This window comes from Lissotriton helveticus, chromosome 7 (genome assembly GCF_964261635.1).
Source record: "Lissotriton helveticus chromosome 7, aLisHel1.1, whole genome shotgun sequence".
NCBI lineage: Eukaryota > Metazoa > Chordata > Amphibia > Caudata > Salamandridae > Lissotriton > Lissotriton helveticus.
Window position 1 is genome coordinate 54,726,942 of NC_136068.1, and position 22,570 is coordinate 54,749,511.

The 22,570-nt window shown below is 45.7% G+C and overlaps 1 protein-coding gene across 1 annotated transcript in view; it reads left to right on the top strand.

Moving 5' to 3' along the window:
* LOC144768022 (alpha-2-macroglobulin-like protein 1) overlaps nucleotides 1-22,570 on the top strand; it is a 409,313-nt gene that overhangs the window by 189,789 nt on the left and 196,954 nt on the right. Inside the window, exon 15 of the mRNA XM_078651420.1 lies at nucleotides 4,002-4,154. Within this exon, the coding sequence (XP_078507546.1) occupies nucleotides 4,002-4,154 (153 nt within the window). The remainder of the gene's footprint in view (nucleotides 1-4,001; nucleotides 4,155-22,570) is intronic.

Genomic DNA, 22,570 nt, shown 5'->3' on the forward strand with positions numbered 1-22,570 from the left:
TTTAGAAATGATCGACAGGCATGAGGCCATTTCTGCGGCATTGCCAGGAACCACAGTCACGGCGGTTCCTGTCATTGCTTTTTGCAGTTTGGTGCAGAACTCCATCAGCATGACAAAGCCTTGCACCATCTGTTTTTCTTTTTCATTAAAATATATATTTAATTTACTTGTAAAGTGCCCAGTAAATTAAATTCTACAAGTGGGCCTGCAGCACTGGTAGTGCCACCCACTTAATTAGAACTATAAGCTTGTCTCATGTCTGCTATTGCAGAGCCTGTGTGTGCAGTTTTAAACTGCCATTTCAACCTGGAAACATAATCATTTTGCCAAGCCCAACCCTTCCTTTTTAATACATATAAGTCACACCTAGGGTAGGCCCTTAACATCCCAGAAGGTAGGTTGCACTGTATTTTAAAAGTAGGACATGTACTCTTAAGTTTTATATGTCATGGTAATGACAAACTCTGAAATAGTTTTTTCACTAGTGCATGACCTACCTCTTCCATCGGAAAATATGGAAACTACTTTATTACCTTTTATAAGTGTAATTTTCAAATGGGAACAGGTAACCGCGTTATGCTTAGGGTCTCTGGAATCACAATTTAAAATCCTAACTTACTGTGAAGTTGGATTTTAAATTGCAATTCTGAAAATGCCACTTTTAGAATGGGGATTTTCCTGCCTTAGCCATTTAGTGCCTGTAGCCTGTCTCTGGGTCACACAACTGGATGTGGCTGACAGTTGAGCTTTGTGTATTCCTCCAAGATAGCCACACAGAATAGGGAGCTTAGGTGGGCCTGGATAAACCATCACTGGCAGGATCGGAGGGAGGAGCTGCCTCCCCCCTGTAGTTATTCTGGAACCACGGCCAGGAAGGCATGACATCAGTGCACTTCAAAGGCATGCCTTTAGAAGCTTCTCCCCACTACAAAATACAACTGTGTATAAATGCTGGACCTCAGAGACCACCTCTTTAGTGCACTTCTGGACCTGTTGATACTCTGCCAGGGAGCAGGACTGCTGTGCTTCTACAAGTATTGCCACTCTGCTGGACTGGTGCTCTAAAGGAACGGCTACCTTGCTGTCCTGATCCACTGCTTACTGCCACAGCTTACAGCCCTTTTGTCTTGTGGAAGAAAAACGGGATGTTGAACCTATTACCTCGGAGTGACTCCAATGGCTAGTCTGCTGGCCTCCTCGTCTGAGCCTCAGGGACATAAATTGCAGTGCCAAACAGCTCCTAGACCCTGCTCAAGTAAGTTCCTGACTCCCAAGTGGTGCCTCTCAGGTCATTGACCCTTGGTGTGGGTCGGGGGCTCTTAAATCAAGCTTTTGGTCTCTTCACGACTGAGCAAGCTTGTGCCAGTTCATCTCTTTGCACTGCTGCATCGACTGCTAGCGGGGGACAACTAAAGTGAAACACCAGCCTGCCTGTCCGCAACTACCGGCCTGCTCTTCGCACCATGCCAACAGGCTCCAGCTATACTCTCCTTGCTTTTTGTGGAACTCTCCAATGTGAACGGGTCTCTTTGCACAAAACTTGAGAAGGTAAAACTTCAGTGGGACTAATCTGGGACTGTATCTAACCTGCGCTCCAATGTAGTTGGCTTGAACTGTTAAGTCCAACCTGAGCCAGTGTGACCAGATAGCTGCAATTAGCGATTTTTGCTTTTAGGCACTATTTTGTACTTTAATATTTAAACATTTATAACTCCGCTTCTACTGAGTGGTCTTGTTTTATTTATTAAATTTAGCTCTAGTGTGAGATCCTTTTTGTGTGGTGTACAAAATATTAAAGCTTTAGAGCTGCCAAGTTGTATGTACAGCTCCACTGCAGATTGCAGACACTGAGCACTGGAGAGGAATGGTTTTTGGAATAGTCACGCATTGCATCCTGTGAGAGAAGAATATACGAGCTCAGTCTCCTAGAAACATAGGGGCATATTATCAAGGGGGTTTATCTCCGCTTTTTTGGCTTTAAAAGCCAAGAAAGCGGAGATAAAATTATCTCCCTATTACCTAGCTGTCGCTAACACCAGTTAGCGACAGCTAGTAGGAGATAGCGACCATCTTGGGCCCCACTTTGCATGTCAGTGATATTTATCACTAATGACATGCAAAGTGGGCGTGCCAAGATGTTAGCGACTGGAAACAGTCGCTAACCTCGCTATCTCCTATTACCAACTTTTGGAGATATTCGCGCTAAGCGCGAATATCTCCTAAAACTAACACCTGCCCTGAGCAGTTCTTAGCCATGTTATCCAATGAGAGGTGGATAACATGGCTAAGAGCATTAGCTCGGTAATGCATAAATATCGCTGACTTTTCAGCGATATTCATGCATTGCGGCCGTTTTTTATCGCATTTGCGATAAACCTTGATAATAGCAAGGTTTATCTGCGATAATTTCTGACGATGCTTAGCGTTAAAAAATTCGTTGCTAAGCATCGTTAGCGATAAATATCGCTTAACGTTGGTAATATGCCCCATAGTGCTCATCTGTTGAGCCATATCAGACTATGTACAAGTTGACCCAGGATCTGTGGTCCTGATTTACAAACATCACTTTGTCGTACACTTTGTCGTACTAAAGTAGCACTACAAAACTTACTACAAAATGCTATTCACAAACTGCACTTTTATAGTACCTTATGCTTTTGATTAAGTTTCTCACTGTTTGGTATTCCAAACTGCACTTTTCCAGCAACTTATGGCCTCATTTATGAGGTTTTGATGTAGAGCAGCGCTGCAAGTAATCTTGCTGTGCTGCCCTACGTCAAAATAAAAGGACCGGAATGTGCCGTATGTATGAGATACGGTGCATTCCTGTCCTTTTCCCCTGCGCTGGCGCACAATGGACTTCCATGTGACAACGCAGGCATCCGTGCATCATGATGCAAGGGTGCCTGCATTGTGGGACTGATTGATTTTATGCAGGAGAGACACCTTCCCGCACAAAGTCAATACATTCAGGCGATTTCCTCTTTCTATGTGTGCTGCAGAATGCAGAACAGTTAGAAAAAAGAAAAAAACAAGGAGAAATGAAACAAAATTTCCTCTTCGGGCCTCCCTAACATCACCCCTGGGGTGGCATTGGATTCTGAATTCTCGTAAGTCTGGGAATGCTTCAGATTCCATGGGTGTTGGGTGCGGCCACCCACAGCAACACCCATGGAACGCCCCTTTCACGCAGTGTTCTGCATGAATGGGGCACATATTTACATTGCATGCAATCCACATAAAGTGGCTTTACGTGGCACATCGCGCCACTGGATTGTCAATAAAGTTACGTTCCGGCAGCGCAATAGTGCTCATATATGAGGCCCTTTATTTTCTATGGGAGGGTATTGCCGTACCAGTGGGTGGCCATGTGTAATGCTGGACTTACTACCAAAAAGTAAGTAAGTACGAAAGTGCAGTTTGTGAATACCAAGAACTAGCATACGTCCTCAAAAGTGTAAACTTACTCAAAGTTACCTTTGTGAATCAGGTTCATTTCGTCTCTAAAAGTCAGGTTCTTGAAGCTGTTGCCTTCAAGTAAAAGCTAACAGTGGGCCCAGGTTACGATTAGAATGTTTAGGTTTGTTTACCCTTCAAAAACAAAATGCTGTTTAATCAAGGGATAATTATAAAACATGGCAGGGTGGTTTGGGGTGTCAGTGTGTACATGCACTGTCATGCCTACAGAATAATTAACCTGAGAGAAGGAAATAAGAACGAGGCACAAAGTCCCACACTTCATAGGAATGAAGTTTCCTATGCAATATGGAAAATATTTCTTGGCTATGATATCACTTCTGTGAAATATGTTTTTTTCAAACCACTGCATGTCCTTTCCCTTCTGTTATGATCTTCCCACATATAGCAAAATGCCCTCCGTCCCTTGAATGTACCTGTGTCTCTACCACACTGTTGTTCCCTTCATTTGTGGCACCTCAGTCCAGTATCTAAGTTGAGTTTTCCAATGTTGTTGTTTTTTAAATACCGCCCTCTTTTTGCAGGCAGAGGTTGCATTCTCAGAGGAGAGGGTCCGGCCGGGGTCAGAGGTCAAGGTGCATGTGCAGGCCACCCCTGGCTCACTCTGCTCTGTCCGGGCTGTGGATAAGAGTGTCCTGCTCATGAGTGAACCCTCCGGAGGCATCTCTGCCGAGGCGGTGAGTGGGGCTCTTTATTGGAATAGGCTTTGGGGTGGGCACGGGGTGGTGATATTGGGTGTGGGCAAGGGGTGGTGATGTTGGTGTTGGGCAAGGGGTGGTGATGTTGGGTGTGGGCAAGGGTGGTGATGTTGGTGTTGGGCAAGGGGTGGTGATGTTGGTGTGGGCAAGGGGTGGTGATGTTGGTGTGGGCAAGGGGTGGTGATGTTGGTGTTGGGCAAGGGTGGTGATGTTGGTGTTGGGCAAGGGGTGGTGATGTTGGTGTTGGGCAAGGGGTGGTGATGTTGGTGTTGGGCAAGGGGTGGTGATGTTGGTGTTGGGCAAGGGTGGTGATGTTGGTGTTGGGCAAGGGGTGGTGATGTTGGGTGTGGGCAAGGGGTGGTGATGTTGGTTTTGGGCAAGGGGTGGTGATGTTGGTGTTGGGCAAGGGTGGTGATGTTGGCTTTGGGCAAGGGGTGGTGATGTTGGTGTTGGGCAAGGGGTGGTGATGTTGGGTGTGGGCAAGGGGTGGTGATGTTGGTGTTGGGCACGGGGTGGTGATGTTGGGTGTGGGCAAGGGGTGGTGATGTTGGTGTGGGCAAGGGGTGGTGATGTTGGTGTTGGGCACGGGGTGGTGATGTTGGGTGTGGGCAAGGGGTGGTGATGTTGGGTGTGGGCATGGGGTGGTGATGTTGGTGTTGGGCACAGGTGGTGATCTTGGGTGTGGGCAAGGGGTGGTGATGTTGGGTGTGGACAAGGGGTGGTGATGTTGGTTGTGGGCAAGGGGTGGTGATGTTGGTGTGGGCAAGGGGTGGTGATGTTGGGTGTGGGCAAGGGGTGGTGATGTTGGTGTGGGCAAGGGGTGGTGATGTTGGTGTTGGGCAAGGGGTGGTGATGGGTGTGGGCAAGTGGTGGTGATGTTGGTGTTGGACACGGGGTGGTGATGTTGGGTGTGGGCAAGTGGTGGTGATGTTGGTGTGGGCAAGGGGTGGTGATGTTGGGTGTGGGCAAGGGGTGGTGATGTTGGTGTGGGCAAGAGGTGGTGATGTTGGGTGTGGGCAAGGGGTGGTGATGTTGGTGTTGGGCAAGGGGTGGTGATGTTGGTGTGGGCAAGGGGTGGTGATGTTGGTGTGGGTAAGGGGTGGTGATGCTGGTGTTGGGCACGGGGTGGTGATGTTGGTTTTGGGCAAGGGGTGGTGATGTTGGGTGTGGGCACGGGGTGGTGATGTTGGTGTGGGCAAGGGTGGTGATGTTGGTGTTGGGCACGGGGTGGTGATGTTGGGTGTGGGCAAGGGGCGGTGATGTTGGTGTTGGGCAAGGGGTGGTGATGTTGGTGTGGGCAAGGGGTGGTGATGTTGGTGTTGGGCACAGGTTGGTGATGTTGGTTTTGGGCAAGGGGTGGTGATTTTGGTTGGGCAAGGGGTGGTGATGTTGGTGTTGGGCAAGGGTGGTGATGTTGGTTTTGGGCAAGGGGTGGTGATGTTGGGTGTGGGCAAGGTGGAGAAGCGTGGCTCAGTGGTTAGAGGCGGCAGACCCGGAAGCTGAGATCGGCCGTGGACCAGGGTTCGATTCCCCGCCTCGGCGGGTCTCGGGCTCAAAAAAATTCCACGGACTCGACAATTCTCGCTCCGGTGCCTACTCGACTCACGGGGCCACACTCTGCGACTCTGGGCAATAGCTTGCTTAATCTCCACTACGCCCCTCGCGGCGGGATGCCTGGCTTTCACCTTGTGGATACCCTGCCGGGGTATCTCACAGGGGAATACCAGGACGGCTTCCCTAAGCAAGCGCTTAGATACCGTGTCGGTGATTTGCGCTATATAAATACATGTACATTTACATTTACAAGGGGTGGTGATGTTGGTGTTGGGCAAGGGGTGGTGATGTTGGTGTGGGCAAGGGGTGGTGATGTTGGTGTTGGGCACGGGTTGGTGATGTTGGTTTTGGGCAATGTTGGTGTTGGGCTAGGGGTGGTGATGGTGTGGGCATGGGGTGGTGATGTTGGGGTTGGGCACGGGTTGGTGATGTTGGTTTTGGGCAAGGGGTGGTGATGTTGGTGTGGGCAAGGGGTGGTGATGTTGGTGTTGGGCAAGGGGTGGTGATGTTGGTGTTGGGCAAGGGGTGGTGATGTTGGTTTTGGGCAAGGGGTGGTGATGTTGGTTTTGGGCAAGGGTGGTGATGTTGGGTGTGGGCGAGGGGTGGTGAGGTTGGTGTTGGGCAAGGGGTGGTGAGGTTGGTGTTGGGCAAGGGTGGTGATGTTGGTGTTGGGCAAGGGGTGGTGATGCTGGTTTTCTTGTGTTGCTTCTCCCTGTGTCTCCCTGGCATTCTTATTCAGCAGTGCTGAGAACTCTCACTTTCTCACACCAGGCCCATTATGTAACCCCCTGTGTAGGAGTATCTATCAATCACGTAATCCCAGGCAGGTGTATCTATAAATCATGTAACCCTTGTGCAGGAGTATCTATCTATCATGAAACCACCGTACAGGAGTATCTATCAATCATGTAACCCCTGTGCTGGAGTATCTATAAATCATGTAACCCCTGTGCAGGAGTATCTATCAATCATGAAACCACCGTACAGGAGTATCTATCAATCATTTAACCCCCGTGCAGGAGTATCTATAAATCATGTAACCCCTGTGCAGGAGTATCTATCAATCATGTAACCCCAGGCAGGTGTATCTATAAATCATGTAACCCCTGTGCAGGAGTATCTATCTATCATGAAACCACCGTACAGGAGTATCTATCAATCATGTAACCCCTGTGCTGGAGTATCTATCAATCATGTAACCCCTGTGCTGGAGTATCTATCAATCATGTAACCCTGTGCTGGAGTATCTATAAATCATGTAACCCCTGTGCAGGAGTATCTATCAATCACGTAACCCCAGGCAGGAGTATCTATAAATCATGTAACCCCTGTGCAGGAGTATCTATCAATCACGGAACCCCAGGCAGGAGTATCTATAAATCATGTAACCCCTGTGCAGGAGTATCTATCTATCATGAAACCACCGTACAGGAGTATCTATCAATCATGTAACCCCTGTGCTGGAGTATCTATAAATCATGTAACCCCTGTGCAGGAGTATCTATAAATCATGTAACCCCTGTGCAGGAGTATCTATCGATCACGTAACCCCAGGCAGGAGTATCTATAAATCATGTAACCCCTGTGCAGGAGTATCTATCTATCATGAAACTACCATACAGGAGTATCTATCAATCATGTAACCCCTGTGCTGGAGTATCTATAAATCATGTAACCCCTGTGCAGGAGTATCTATCAATCACGTAACCCCAGGCAGGAGTATCTACAAATCATGTAACCCCTGTGCGGGAGTATCTATCAATCACGTAACCCCAGGCAGGAGTATCTATAAATCATGTAACGCCTGTGCAGGAGTATCTATCATGAAACCACCGTACAGGAGTATCTATCAATCATGTAACCCCTGTGCTGGAGTATCTATAAATCATGTAACCCCTGTGCAGGAGTATCTATCAATCATGAAACCACCGTACAGGAGTATCTATCAATCATGTAACCCCTGTGCAGGAGTATCTATAAATCATGTAACCCCTGTGCAGGAGTATCTATCGATCACGTAACCCCAGGCAGGAGTATCTATAAATCATGTAACCCCTGTGCAGGAGTATCTATCTATCATGAAACCACTGTACAGGAGTATCTATCAATCATGTAACCCCTGTGCTGGAATATCTATAAATCATGTAACCCCTGTGCAGGAGTATCTATCAATCATGAAACCACCGTACAGGAGTATCTATCAATCATGTAACCCCTGTGCTGGAGTATCTATAAATCATGTAACCCCAGACAGGAGTATCTATAAATCATGTAACCCCTGTGCAGGAGTATCTATCAATCACATAACTCCAGGCAGGAGTATCTATCATTCATGAAACCACTGTGCAGGAGCTTCTATCAATCATGAAACCTCCGATCAGGAGTATCTGTCAATCACGTAACCCCAGGCAGGAGTATCTATCAATCATGTAACCCCAGGAAGAAGTATCTATCAATCATGTAACCCCAAGCAGGAGTATCTATCAATCATGAAACCACTGTGCAGGAGCTTCTATTAATCATGAAACCTCTGAGCAGGAGTATCTATCAATCACGTAACCCCAGGCAGGAGTATCTATCAATCATGTAACCCCAGGCAGGAGTATATATCAATCATGTAACCCCAGGCAGGAGTATCTATCAATCATGTAACCCCTGTGCAGGAGTATCTATCAATCATGTAACCCCTGTGCAGGAGTATCTATCAATCATGTAACCCCTGTGCAGGAGTATCTATCAATCATGTAACCCCTGTACTGGAGTATCAATCATGTAACCCCTGTGCTGGAGTGTCAATCACATAACCCCTGTGCTGGAGTATCAATCAATCATGAAACCACCGTACAGGAGTATCTATCAATCATGTAACCCCTGTGCTGGAGTATCTATAAATCATATAACCCCTGGCAGGAGTATCTATAAATCATGTAACCCCTGTGCAGGAGTATCTGTCAATCACGTAACCCCAGGCAGGAGTATCTATCTATCATGAAACCACTGTACAGGAGTATCTATCAATCATGTAACCCCTGTGCTGGAATATCTATAAATCATGTAACCCCTGTGCAGGAGTATCTATCAATCATGAAACCACCGTACAGGAGTATCTATCAATCATGTAAGCCCTCTGCTGGAGTATCTATAAATCATGTAACCCCTGGCAGGAGTATCTATAAATCATGTAACACCTGTGCAGGAGTATCTATCAATCACATAACCCCAGGCAGGAGTATCTATCAATCATGAAACCTCTGAGCAGGAGTATCTATCAATCACGTAACCCCAGGCAGGAGTATCTATCTATCACGTAACCCCTGGCAGGGGTATCTATCAATCATGTAACCCCAGGAAGGAGTATCTATCAATCATGTAACCCCAAGCAGGAGTATCTATCAATCATGTAACCCCTGTGCAGGAGCTTCTATTAATCATGAAACTTCTGAGCAGGAGTATCTATCAATCACGTAACCCCAGGCAGGAGTATCTATCAATCATGTAACCCCAGGCAGGAGTATCTATCAATCATGTAACCCCAGGCAGGAGTATCTATCAATCATGTAACCCCTGTGCAGGAGTATCTATCAATCATGTAACCCCTGTGCAGGAGTATCTATCAATCATGTAACCCCTGGGCAGGAGTATCTATCAATCATGTAACCCCTGCACTGGAGTATCAATCATGTAACCCCTGTGCTGGAGTGTCAATCACAAAACTCTGTGCTGGAGTATCAATCAATCATGAAACCACCGTACAGGAATATCTATCAATCATGTAACCCCTGTGCTGGAGTATCTATAGATCATGTAACCCCTGGCAGGAGTATCTATAAATCATGTAACCCTGTGCAGGAGTATCTATCAATCACATAACCCCAGGCAGGAGTATCTATCTATCATGAAACCACTGTACAGGAGTATCTATCAATCATGTAACCCCTGTGCTGGAATATCTATAAATCATGTAACCCCTGTGCAGGAGTATCTATCAATCATGAAACCACCGTACAGGAGTATTTATCAATCATGTAACCCCTGGGCAGGAGTATCTATCAATCATGTAACCCCTGTACTGGAGTACCAATCATGTAACCCCTGTGCTGGAGTACCAATCATGTAACCCCTGTGCTGGAGTATCTATCAATCATGAAACCTCTGAGCAGGAGTATCTATCAATCACGTAACCCCAGGCAGGAGTATCTGACAATCATGTAACCCCAGGCAGGAGTATCTATCACTCATGTAACCCCAGGAAGGAGTATCTATCAATCATGTAACCCCAAGCAGGAGTATCTATCAATCATGTAACCCATGTGCAGGAGTATCTATCAATCATGAAACCTCTGAGCAGGAGTATCTATCAATCACGTAACCCCAGGCAGGAGTATCTATCAATCATGTAACCCCTGTGCAGGAGTATCTATCAATCATGTAACCCCAGGCAGGAGTATCTATCAATCATGTAACCCCTGTGCAGGAGTATCTATCAATCATGTAACCCCTGTGCAGGTGTATCTATCAATCATGTAACCCCTGGGCAGGAGTATCTATCAATCATGTAACCCCTGTACTGGAGTATCAATTATGTAACCCCTGTGCTGGAGTACCAATCATGTAACCCCTGTGCAGGAGTATCTATCAATCATGTAACCCCTGTGCAGGAGTATCTATCAATCATGTAACCCCTGTGCAGGAGTATCTATCAATCATGTAACCCCTGTGCAGGAGTATCTATCAATCATGTAACCCCTGGGCAGGAGTATCTATCAATCATGTAACCCCTGTACTGGAGTAGCAATCATGTAACTCCTGTGCTGGAGTATTAATCATGTGACCCCTGTGCAGGAGTATCTATCAATCATGTAACCCCTGTGCTGGAGTACCAATCATGTAACCCCTGTGCTAGAGTATCTATCAATCATGAAACCTCTGAGCAGGAGTATCTATCAATCACGTAACCCCAGGCAGGAGTATCTGACAATCATGTAACCCCAGGCAGGAGTATCTATCACTCATGTAACCCCAGGAAGGAGTATCTATCAATCATGTAACCCCAAGCAGGAGTATCTATCAATCATGTAACCCCTGTGCAGGAGTATCTATCAATCATGAAACCTCTGAGCAGGAGTATTTATCAATCACGTAACCCAAGGCAGGAGTATCTATCAATCATGTAACCCCTGTGCAGGAGTATCTATCAATCATGTAACCCCAGGCAGGAGTATCTATCAATCATGTAACCCCTGTGCAGGAGTATCTATCAATCATGTAACCCCTGTGCAGGAGTATCTATCAATCATGTAACCCCTGGGCAGGAGTATCTATCAATCATGTAACCCCTGTACTGGAGTATCAATCATGTAACCCCTGTGCTGGAGTACCAATCATGTAACCCCTGTGCAGGAGTATCTATCAATCATGTAACCCCTGTGCAGGAGTATCTATCAATCATGTAACCCCCGTGCAGGAGTATTAATCATGTGACCCCTGTGCAGGAGTATCTATCAATCATGTAACCCCTGTGCTGGAGTACCAATCATGTAACCCCTGTGCTGGAGTATCTATCAATCATGAAACCTCTGAGCAGGAGTATCTATCAATCACGTAACCCCAGGCAGGAGTATCTGACAATCATGTAACCCCAGGCAGGAGTATCTATCACTCATGTAACCCCAGGAAGGGGTATCTATCAATCATGTAACCCCAAGCAGGAGTATCTATCAATCATGTAACCCCTGTGCAGGAGTATCTATCAATCATGAAACCTCTGAGCAGGAGTATCTATCAATCACGTAACCCCAGGCAGGAGTATCTATCAATCATGTAACCCCTGTGCAGGAGTATCTATCAATCATGTAACCCCAGGCAGGAGTATCTATCAATCATGTAACCCCTGTGCAGGAGTATCTATCAATCATGTAACCCCTGTGCAGGTGTATCTATCAATCATGTAACCCCTGGGCAGGAGTATCTATCAATCATGTAACCCCTGTACTGGAGTATCAATTATGTAACTCCTGTGCTGGAGTACCAATCATGTAACCCCTGTGCAGGAGTATCTATCAATCATGTAACCCCTGTGCAGGAGTATCTATCAATCATGTAACCCCTGTGCAGAAGTATCTATCAATCATGTAACCCCTGTGCAGGAGTATCTATCAATCATGTAACCCCTGGGCAGGAGTATCTATCAATCATGTAACCCCTGTACTGGAGTAGCAATCATGTAACCCCTGTGCTGGAGTATTAATCATTTGACCCCTGTGCAGGAGTATCTATCAATCATGTAACCCCTGTGCTGGAGTACCAATCATGTAACCCCTGTGCTAGAGTATCTATCAATCATGAAACCTCTGAGCAGGAGTATCTATCAATCACGTAACCCCAGGCAGGAGTATCTGACAATCATGTAACCCCAGGCAGGAGTATCTATCACTCATGTAACCCCAGGAAGGAGTATCTATCAATCATGTAACCCCAAGCAGGAGTATCTATCAATCATGTAACCCCTGTGCAGGAGTATCTATCAATCATGAAACCTCTGAGCAGGAGTATTTATCAATCACGTAACCCAAGGCAGGAGTATCTATCAATCATGTAACCCCTGTGCAGGAGTATCTATCAATCATGTAACCCCAGGCAGGAGTATCTATCAATCATGTAACCCCTGTGCAGGAGTATCTATCAATCATGTAACCCCTGTGCAGGAGTATCTATCAATCATGTAACCCCTGGGCAGGAGTATCTATCAATCATGTAACCCCTGTACTGGAGTATCAATCATGTAACCCCTGTGCTGGAGTACCAATCATGTAACCCCTGTGCAGGAGTATCTATCAATCATGTAACCCCTGTGCAGGAGTATCTATCAATCATGTAACCCCTGTGCAGGAGTATTAATCATGTGACCCCTGTGCAGGAGTATCTATCAATCATGTAACCCCTGTGCTGGAGTACCAATCATGTAACCCCTGTGCTGGAGTATCTATCAATCATGAAACCTCTGAGCAGGAGTATCTATCAATCACGTAACCCCAGGCAGGAGTATCTGACAATCATGTAACCCCAGGCAGGAGTATCTATCACTCATGTAACCCCAGGAAGGAGTATCTATCAATCATGTAACCCCAAGCAGGAGTATCTATCAATCATGTAACCCCTGTGCAGGAGTATCTATCAATCATGAAACCTCTGAGCAGGAGTATCTATCAATCACGTAACCCCAGGCAGGAGTATCTATCAATCATGTAACCCCTGTGCAGGAGTATCTATCAATCATGTAACCCCAGGCAGGAGTATCTATCAATCATGTAACCCCTGTGCAGGAGTATCTATCAATCATGTAACCCCTGTGCAGGAGTATCTATCAATCATGTAACCCCTGGGCAGGAGTATCTATCAATCATGTAACCCCTGTACTGGAGTATCAATCATGTAACCCCTGTGCTGGAGTACCAATCATGTAACCCCTGTGCAGGAGTATCTATCAATCATGTAACCCCTGTGCAGGAGTATCTATCAATCATGTAACCCCTGTGCAGGAGTATCTATCAATCATGTAACCCCTGTGCAGGAGTATCTATCAATCATGTAACCCCTGTGCAGGAGTATCTATCAATCATGTAACCCCTGTGCAGGAGTATCTATCAATCATGTAACCCCTGGGCAGGAGTATCTATCAATCATGTAACCCCTGTACTGGAGTAGCAATCATGTAACCCCTGTGCTGGAGTAGCAATCATGTAACCCCTGTACTGGAGTAGCAATCATGTAACCCCTGTGCTGGAGTATTAATCATGTGACCCCTGTGCGGGTTTATCTATCAATGATGTGGCATCCCACATGCAGCTCTTGGCCTTAACTTTAAGAGTACCCCAGAAGAATCCTCTGCCCTGGAATTACCAATAACAGGGTCTCGGTAAATTCAGGGGAAGGGAAAGACAAGATAGGGGGAACCAACATGTAGAAATCAGTGTTTTCACACCAAATTACTCATGTTTTCTCTCTGTTTTCCATACAGAGATTTTGTCTGCTTTTGTGTGGAAACAAAAACGTGGCATTCCAATGGGCCCCTGGTAATTCCCCCCGCCCCCTCCCCCCTTGAATTTACGGGGCACTGGTAATGAGGGCCTAAATCCATAACTCTCTACGACATGATCATGTTTCAATATGAGCTCCTTTATCCAGTGGAAGCAATGATTCTGCCCAGATGGTGCCCTTGTTCTTTCTCAGACATGGGCAAAACACGGCACCGTTGCCGACCATGCTGCTTGAAGTGAGTAGCGCCCTGTGTGTATTCACTTGACACTTCCTATTGCATTAATACTGCGACTGCTGCATAATCTGTGCAATGTAAAGTGCTCAGACGCCCATCTGAGCTACCGTAGCGCTGCAAAAAAGAGAACTCAGTCAAATAAATAAATAAAAAGGTGCTATGTGGTTCTCCCATCCTGTTCCACGCCGAGATGCTCCTGCAAAGCTTATTTGCCAAACATGGCTTAAAAATGCATCTGATCAGAGTAACAGTGGGTGAGGGGTAGCAAAGAGGCGGTGAGAATATGCATGAGCCAATGGGCAAGTAAGCGCGTCTCTGCTGACAAGAGAGAATTAAATGCCAGGAACACTGTGTGGACAGGAATCCCAGGGGGGTTTGTCACCCGTGGCTCCTTTCACCCTGCTCCACTGATTGCCCAAACGCTTGTTCTCTTTGCACTTTGTAGCCCGTTGGGTGGAGCCAAGAAGTCGCTTCCGGGTTGGGTATTGCTGTGGAGTGCTTCAAGCAAAGAATTCCCCTCGTTATATTCTTTTTAGAAAATAAATTGTGCCTCCCAATTTTTTCCCTCGCATGAAGTATTTTTTATCCCTCAGGGGCTGTTGCCTATCCTGCATCCATGGGCGTTTGCTGGCTTTTCATTGGTTGTAGAGCAGAGAAACATCTCAATGTTCCAACACCTCAATGCCACTGGGTACCTTCAGTTACCAAAGCACTCATTATCCCACATGGATGGGACACATGACATCCTCTGATGCCTTATTTTCTTTGTAGTCCAGATCTCCTGCCTGGTGTCAAGTAGCCCAACAGGAGAAAGTCTGATTGACTGCCCTGTGGAGTCAGTGCAAATAAAGCATCCAGTAGACTCTTGGGGTAAATCTAATGTGTCAATATCCCCAGGGCACCACTTTAATGTGTTGGGACAAGTGCTAAACTCTCCTGCTGCTCATGCAGACAGGCCTCAGCACATCCATGGAATACAGGAGCGTCTAAAACCCTCCATGATCTGGACTGGAGAAAGGGAAGTCTTTCCAGCATTGCCCCATGGGAAGCCTCTAGGCAGATCCAGAGAGGGGGAGTGCCTGTTTCAAGATCTTCATAGTAATTCCAAACTAAAGAAAGTGAGTAGCAGTTTTCCAAGAGGATAGAGGGAGTTCTCTAAGGGGAAATGAATGGCCATGCAACTGGGAAAGGTTCTGAGACCATGACTGAATTGCTAAGGTAGGTGCCTCAGAGTCGTAACCAGAACCTGGGTTTGGTGGCTCCCTGGACTCCAGGAATCTGTGTTTGACTTTGTGGTCAGACATTTGAGTCCCAGTGGGTCCACGCTCATCCTTTCATTCAAGCTCGATGACGGGGTACCATGGAACTGGGTGACAATAAGAATTTGTTATTCAGCTCTAAGTTCCCCCAAAGGTTGATTGTGCATTTTACAAATATGAATGTTATGAAAAAGTTCCAAAACACTCCACCCAGTAGAGACAGAAACTCTTTGAGGTGTACGCGGTGATCATCGGTAGCCTCCATAGGGATTGAACGTTTTTAAGAGTCCTGAAGCGGGCAGTTACATGTGGAGAAGTGTGGCTCACTGGTTAGAGCGGCAGACTCTGAAGCAGAGATCAGGCCCGGGACCAGGGTTCAAGTCCCGACGCGGCAGGGTCTTGGGCTCAATGTCCGCGGACTCGATAACTCTCTCATCGGCGCCTCCTCTAATCATGGGTCCCACTCTGCAACTCCTGGCAATAGCTTGCTTAATCTCCACAACGGCCCCTACAACACTGGGATGCCTGGCTTCACCTTGGGGGTGCCCAGGAGAGGCATCTCATAGGGAGACAAAAAACAAAAGTTGAGGGGGGTCAAGGGGAATATATTTAATGACCTGTCTGCTCACACCCCTATTGAGAATACAAAACACATACTAGAGCAGTACAGGTCTGGGGATGGTGTGTAACTGAACCAGCGACTATGGAACAATAGGATGCATCAGTGAACCAGTGCTGTTGGAGATTATTGGAAACCAGCAGGCTAGTACAAAACCCATCAGCCCACCTTAACGGTGGAGTTTACGTCACGTGGGAATTGATGATCAAACCAAACCACATCCAGCCATTCAGTGCCGGTGTGAGAGTGGATGTCAGAAATCTAGCCATGATGTTTACCATGGAGTGGACTAATGAATGTGCAGTGCTAAGGTGATAGTGAAAAATAAAATTGACTACACAGATACTGAAGAGACGTATATACAGAAATCTATGTGTCAAAGTTTAAAAACACGCCTGGTAGTAAGACTACCTCATGGCGCAGTGCAGATTGGTCAACATGTTTCAGCTAGCGGGGAATTACCCCAGCTTTCTTCAGGACCTTAAGTATATACTAGCTACTGCAACTATAACTACTAGATGATGTATTGAATGAAAAACAACAATAGGTATTACTGATGGATAAATTCGTGGATATATATCTACCAGGAACCTCAGTGCTTGAACGTCCACTGGCGGGAAAGAAGCATGTCTTCTTCCCAGCCTTTTGTGGGTGAAGACCTCACCTCACCCGGCAACCGCTCGGGAGTATGAGGCCCCGCTCTGTCCGTCGGTGCCCCTGGTCGTTAACCAAGCGGAAGTCTCATAGGGAGAGCCAGGAAGGGTTCCACAGCGTTATACAGCGCCCGGACGCCCCGTTGGGGCAGCTGTGCGCTTTACAAAATACACTACATTTACATTTACATGTCGCTTTGAAGTACTCCACCAGTTAAAAAAGGCTTTTTGTTCCTTGCTCCCTCTGTTAGCCTTGAGGCCTTCCTTGGGCTGTTGATGAGAAGCCTGGAGGGCTCAAGAATGGCTAAGCTTAGCCCACCATGGCAGCTCACGGAAGAAAGAGCCCTTGGCTTGGGAGGAGTCCAAGAGAAAGTTTGTAAATGTTGACAATGCGGAAAAGTATTTTTTTCTGATAGACATACCTGCATGAAGATTGCTCACTTCTTGAAGATCACAAGATGTCGGATGGATCTGTAACGGTCAATAGCTCTCCTTTGCCGACAGGTGGCGCTGGCTCCATCTTAGCGCTGGATGCGACACAGAAATAACACTGGAACCATAAAGCATCATCCCAGTGCACAATGTCAGTCTCCCTTTTCCTGCACCTTTTCAAGGGTTGTAAGATGGAACAACGCAGGGAAATACTCTGCATGCCTTTACCACGCATTTTTCCCCCCGCATTTATTTAGATTGTATTTGTTTTTACAACGTATACCTTTACCACACATTGTTTATATGTATCTATATACATATATATATAAATAATGTATTTGTGGGGGGTACCCCCACATACTCAAACGTACCTTAAATGTGTGGTAAAGGCATACATTGTAAAAGTTGATGCGTTCTAAAAAACGTGTGGTAAAAAATGCATGGTAAAGGTACAGTGTGGTAAAACCTCGTTGTGAATGCTAATTCTCCTTTTCAAGCAGGTTCAGAGCTGCTGTTTTTTTATTTTTGTGGTTTTTGAGTGTTTTTCGCTGCGGGGTGTCTCCACCTAAGACATCAGTATTCCAACCCTGCTCTTTATGCAGTGTACAGATGTTTATTTCTGGTCCTAAAGAGGTCTGTCTGTGGTGCTTGAGGCTGAAGCACATCAATAGAGAAGAACAACAGCACCTATTTAGATCTTAATTTCAACATTTCATGGATGAACTAATCCACCCAGAGAAAGAACACATCATCATGCATTATTCAAGTGCTGTGAAAGGTGATCACACAGTGTGACAATGCGACAAAAAGAAATATATGTGCATGTAGAGAAGAAACATATATCTATGGGCTCAAGGAAGTATATCGTGTGGGGGTATCAAAGAGTCTATATGTATTAAACTTGATGCCGGGTCTACCTCTACGATGAGTTGGAGGTCACCATCATGAATGGGGATGGCACAGAGCCCTGCAGTGAAGGACTGAGAGGTTCCAAGCTGGAAAGGGTAGCTGAAGGGCTAGCGGTGAGGCTTAGACCCGCCCTCAGGCTTTGATCCTCCTGTGACCACTTTGCCCCTGAGGCCCGAATACCCCTTACCCTCAGGTAGTCTGCTCACGTGAGGCCCATGAACACTCTAGAACATGAGATTCCCAGAACTCTCAGGCAGATACCCCCCAAAAGGCTTCATATTCGATTTTTCTCCCTTGTCCCCAAGCTGTGGCCACTTTTACCCTGATCTGATCGGTTCTGCCTGGCTGCTCACCGACCACCGGCTCCTAAAATGTCTAGAACCCCAAAACTCGCCACTCTTCACACATTGGCTCCTCTATGGCTTCCAACCCCTAGAGTTTTGGGCACCCGGTCCTTAAGCTTCCCAACCCATCTTAGTGAGCCACACCATGAGGCCCAACTACCACCTTTCTTTCAAACCTCTTTTGATTCAGGAGGAGCCTGCTAAGCAACAAGACGGCTCCTTCCTGTGAGGCTCCAACACCGATTCATCCTTGGATCCACACTCCGTGGCTGCAAATCAGAGGTGGACAACCAGGGAGTGAACTATAGCGATGCTCTGTAGCGGTACCTGACCCTGCAAAGGGGGTTAGGCTGCACTGAGAAATGCAATGAAAGCTCTCAGCCAACCTTAGAACAAAGATCATGGCAGCCATTGGCATGTTCCTGTGATCTCAGACCGCTAACCCACTAGGCTGCTGAGGGCGGCTTAATGGACCCAGGAGGTCCATTGCAATCTATTCTCCCAAGAGAACAGGATTAAGGGAGAGTTGTCAGCGGTGGGGAGGGTGGTGGTTGGGAGAGTGCAAGCCAAGGGTGCAGTGATGTAGTGTTCAATATTGCTCAATAGCTTGTGGAATGACGGCTGGCCCCATATTTGACATTGCGGTAGAGCCAACAATTTGAATAATACTTGTGGTTGGTAAAATAATAAGGGACAGATGTAGGTAAATAGGATTTACCGATTCTAAAATACCGAATTTTACCGATTCAGTATTTTAGAATCGGTAAATGCTATGTAGGTAATAATTCGATAAAAATTACCGAATCGTTAAGATTCGGTAATTACCGAATCGGGGTAATTGCCATTCATTCCTTGAGGCCCATAGGAATGAAAGTCAATTACCGAATTGGTAATTACCGATTGGGTAAAATAGGAAAAGAGTCAAGGGTGGCAGGGTGGCACTTTGACACCCTGTTGCACCCCTGAATAGTGCTTGTGTGCACATGTGGCACACATACATGCCCTCAGGGCATATATGTCTGTCACATGGCACAGGTGTAAATGCACAGATTTGCATTTACAGAGGTATTCGTTATTTACCACCAACTAATAGTTGGTGGTAAATAACAAATCCTGTAAATACAGAAGCACTCTTCAAAGTGCTTCCTACATTTCATATACCGAATAATATAAAGAAATCAATGGCAATTACCGAATCGGTAATACCGATTCGGTAAATTTACCGAATTGTCAAGGGGGACAGGGTGTCACTTTGACACCCTGTTGCACCCCTGATTCTGGCTTGTGTGCCATGTGGCACACATACATGCACAGATGTGCATGTACACAGGAATTCGTTATTTACCATGCAATAGTGGGCCATATGTAGGTGGCCAAATACCGGTCGGTAACGGCCGATTTCGGCCGTTACCGACCGGTATTTGTAGTTTCAGATGAAGGGGGCCAGAAAATTACCGATTCTGTAAATTTACAGAATCGGTAAATTTACCCAATCGGTAAATGTACAGAATCTGTAATATGGGATGTAGGTGGCACTGGAAACAGTGCCACAGGCCCTTAGGAATTCGTTATTTACCATGAAATACTATTGCATGGTAAATAACAAATTCCTGTGTACATGCACATCTGTGCATGTACACCTGTGCCATGTGACACACATACATGCCCTTAGGGCATGTATGTGTGTCACATGGCACACAAGCCAGAATCAGGTGCAACAGGGTGTCAAAGTGACACCCTGTCCCCCTTGACAATTCGGTAAATTTACCGAATCGGCATTTACCGATTCGGTAATTGCCATTAATTCCTATGGGCCTCAAGGCCCATAGGAATCAATGACAATTACCGAATCGGTAAATACCGATTCGGTAATTACCGAATCTTAACGATTCGGTAATTTATACCGAATAATTACCTACATGGCATTTACCGATTCGTAAATACCGAATCGGTAAAATTCGGTATTTACGATTCGGTAAATGCCATTTACCTACATATTGTAGTGTAGTTCCTATTTTCCCAATAGGCTCTGCGCATTGGAATAGTACCTACAGCAGTAAAGGCCTAGGCCAGACGTTAACTAGGTCTACTACTGTCGATACTAGACTTAATTTTTGGGTTTGCCAGCTAAGCTCAGAGTTCGCTAGAAACTTTCTCGAATGTTCAAGGAAGGATTAACTTCCCTGATTAGACAAGAAGGGATTTAGTTTCTGACAACCATAGAACATGACAACTTTGCTCTCCCCTAATCAAGAGTCAATCTCGAGAGTCGTGTGAGCACAAGGCAATTATTTTACTCAGTCAGTACGTGCATTCTTAGTCTCATCAGAATGTAGAGAAAAGGAAGAGACGGGCGTGTTCAATAAAAGGTGTTATTTATTGATCAGTCTCTTTTCTCGTACAAGAGAAATGGATCGATATTATTGCGATACTTATAGTTAAGTAAAGTGCATACATTAGAAGCAATAGTATAAAATAATACTGTAAAAACATTGATATGGTTTCTGAGCCATATGATGTTTAAAAATGATTAAAATATATTTACATACACATATACATTTGACTAAACGTACTCAACTGGTGTTTCTAAATACGCCTACCCCGTGTACCTGACCTAAGTCTAATGCGTGGGCGGGAATAGAAAGTTACAGTTTAAGTTAAGTTTGTTTTTGCCAAGTGAATAACTAAAGAATTCTCTAGGAGGGGTTATTCAGTTCTGTACCTGGAATTTAGGATGAATGAGGAATGGTATCTCTTTCTCTGCTCTCGATATTCCAGGCTGCCTGCGAGGGCTACCCGGAAGCGCCGGTGCTGGGTCTCTCGGCTTGAGATAGCAGCGCGTCTCTCAGCGCGTCAGGAAGGCGGGGCTGCTGCCTGCGGGGTCTGCTTCTGCTCTCGGCTTCGGCAAGTGTGGCTGCTCCGTCTTGTCACCACGCGTGTGTGTTGCATAGGGCAAGATCGGCAATATTTATACCTTAAAGGTGCCGGGATTGACGTAAGGATGGACATAGGTACGTCAATAAAGATGTCATACGACTTGCTCGTTAGCACATTCTTTACTAAAGTTCTCTGTGAAATCAAAACAATGGCCGCACGGATTATCCAGGTTGTCATAGGTTTGATTTGTTATGAGAACGTCGTATGCCTTATCAGGGGCTGGAGGAATATCGCTTGTCTAATTAGATCTCAAGCGTTATGACCTAATCAGATAACACGTTCCTGTGCCGTAGTGTGACTGCGTCAGATAACGGTATCTGCATCATGGGGAATTTCTTGCCTCATGGGCTGACTGTTAGTTAACTAGCTAGGTAGTTTAACCAGAATAGGGTCAGGAATAGGGGGATCGATTCAGAACCTATAGAAATACACGACACCCACTCCACGCTAACTATGGTCATATCTACTAATCTATGCATAGTATAACATAGTACAACATACTATAGAGTATAGTGTATACCTTACCACCCCAAAATACATAAATGCATTTTGAAATTTTCAAATATACTGAAAAATTGCAGTCATATATATCGTATGCACTTAAGCTATGAATCAAATGCAAAAGTAAACACGGTTTGTTATGCATTATTGTTTGTTGGTATATGATAAATACACATGAAATGGCTCTTAATATGGCTATACAGAAAAAAAGTCGAAACCATTTCATCACATAAAATATATTGTGAACATACCAGTGGGCAGCTAAAGTCTATATAAAGTCTATAAAGAATCTAAAAAAATAGAAATCTTAGTTCTCTAGGAATAGTTTCTTACTTTAAGCAGAAGATCAGTGTCCCGGGAAAAAATATATAGAAAAATATTTTAGGGGCTTGCTGAAAAAAGTTGCTGTCCGTGAACTGGATTGTAATTGTTCATGTGACTTTATTTTTAAAGTTGAAGGCCGAATTCAGGGAACACCGTGTGCGAGTTTACTCAAAAGTCTCTATTTCTGTTCCGGAGAGAACATCATATCATTCAGGCTTTCGAAAAAACTGTCAACAGCTTCATGGGAAAGTTCCACTAAGTCGGAAATAGGGGTAACCATGCATTCATGCGCATGATTGTCTCCATTGACATTCTGATTTGCATTGCTGACAGAAGGTCGTACCTGTTCGATGCTGCTTTCATCTTGAACTTCACTACTCTTCAATCGCAGTGGTGAAGATTCCAGGAATGCCGTCATCAGAATTGGCAGCCTTTGAGGGCAGCACAGTGCGTGAACCTTGGTAGGAACCAACAGTGTATCTGCATCCACTGGCGCATCCGATTGTAGCGTCAGACAGGTGTCTAACACGCATTCTTCTCCGCATAGCAGACACCTTAGTACAGGTAAAACACACCTTTGCCACATTGGTC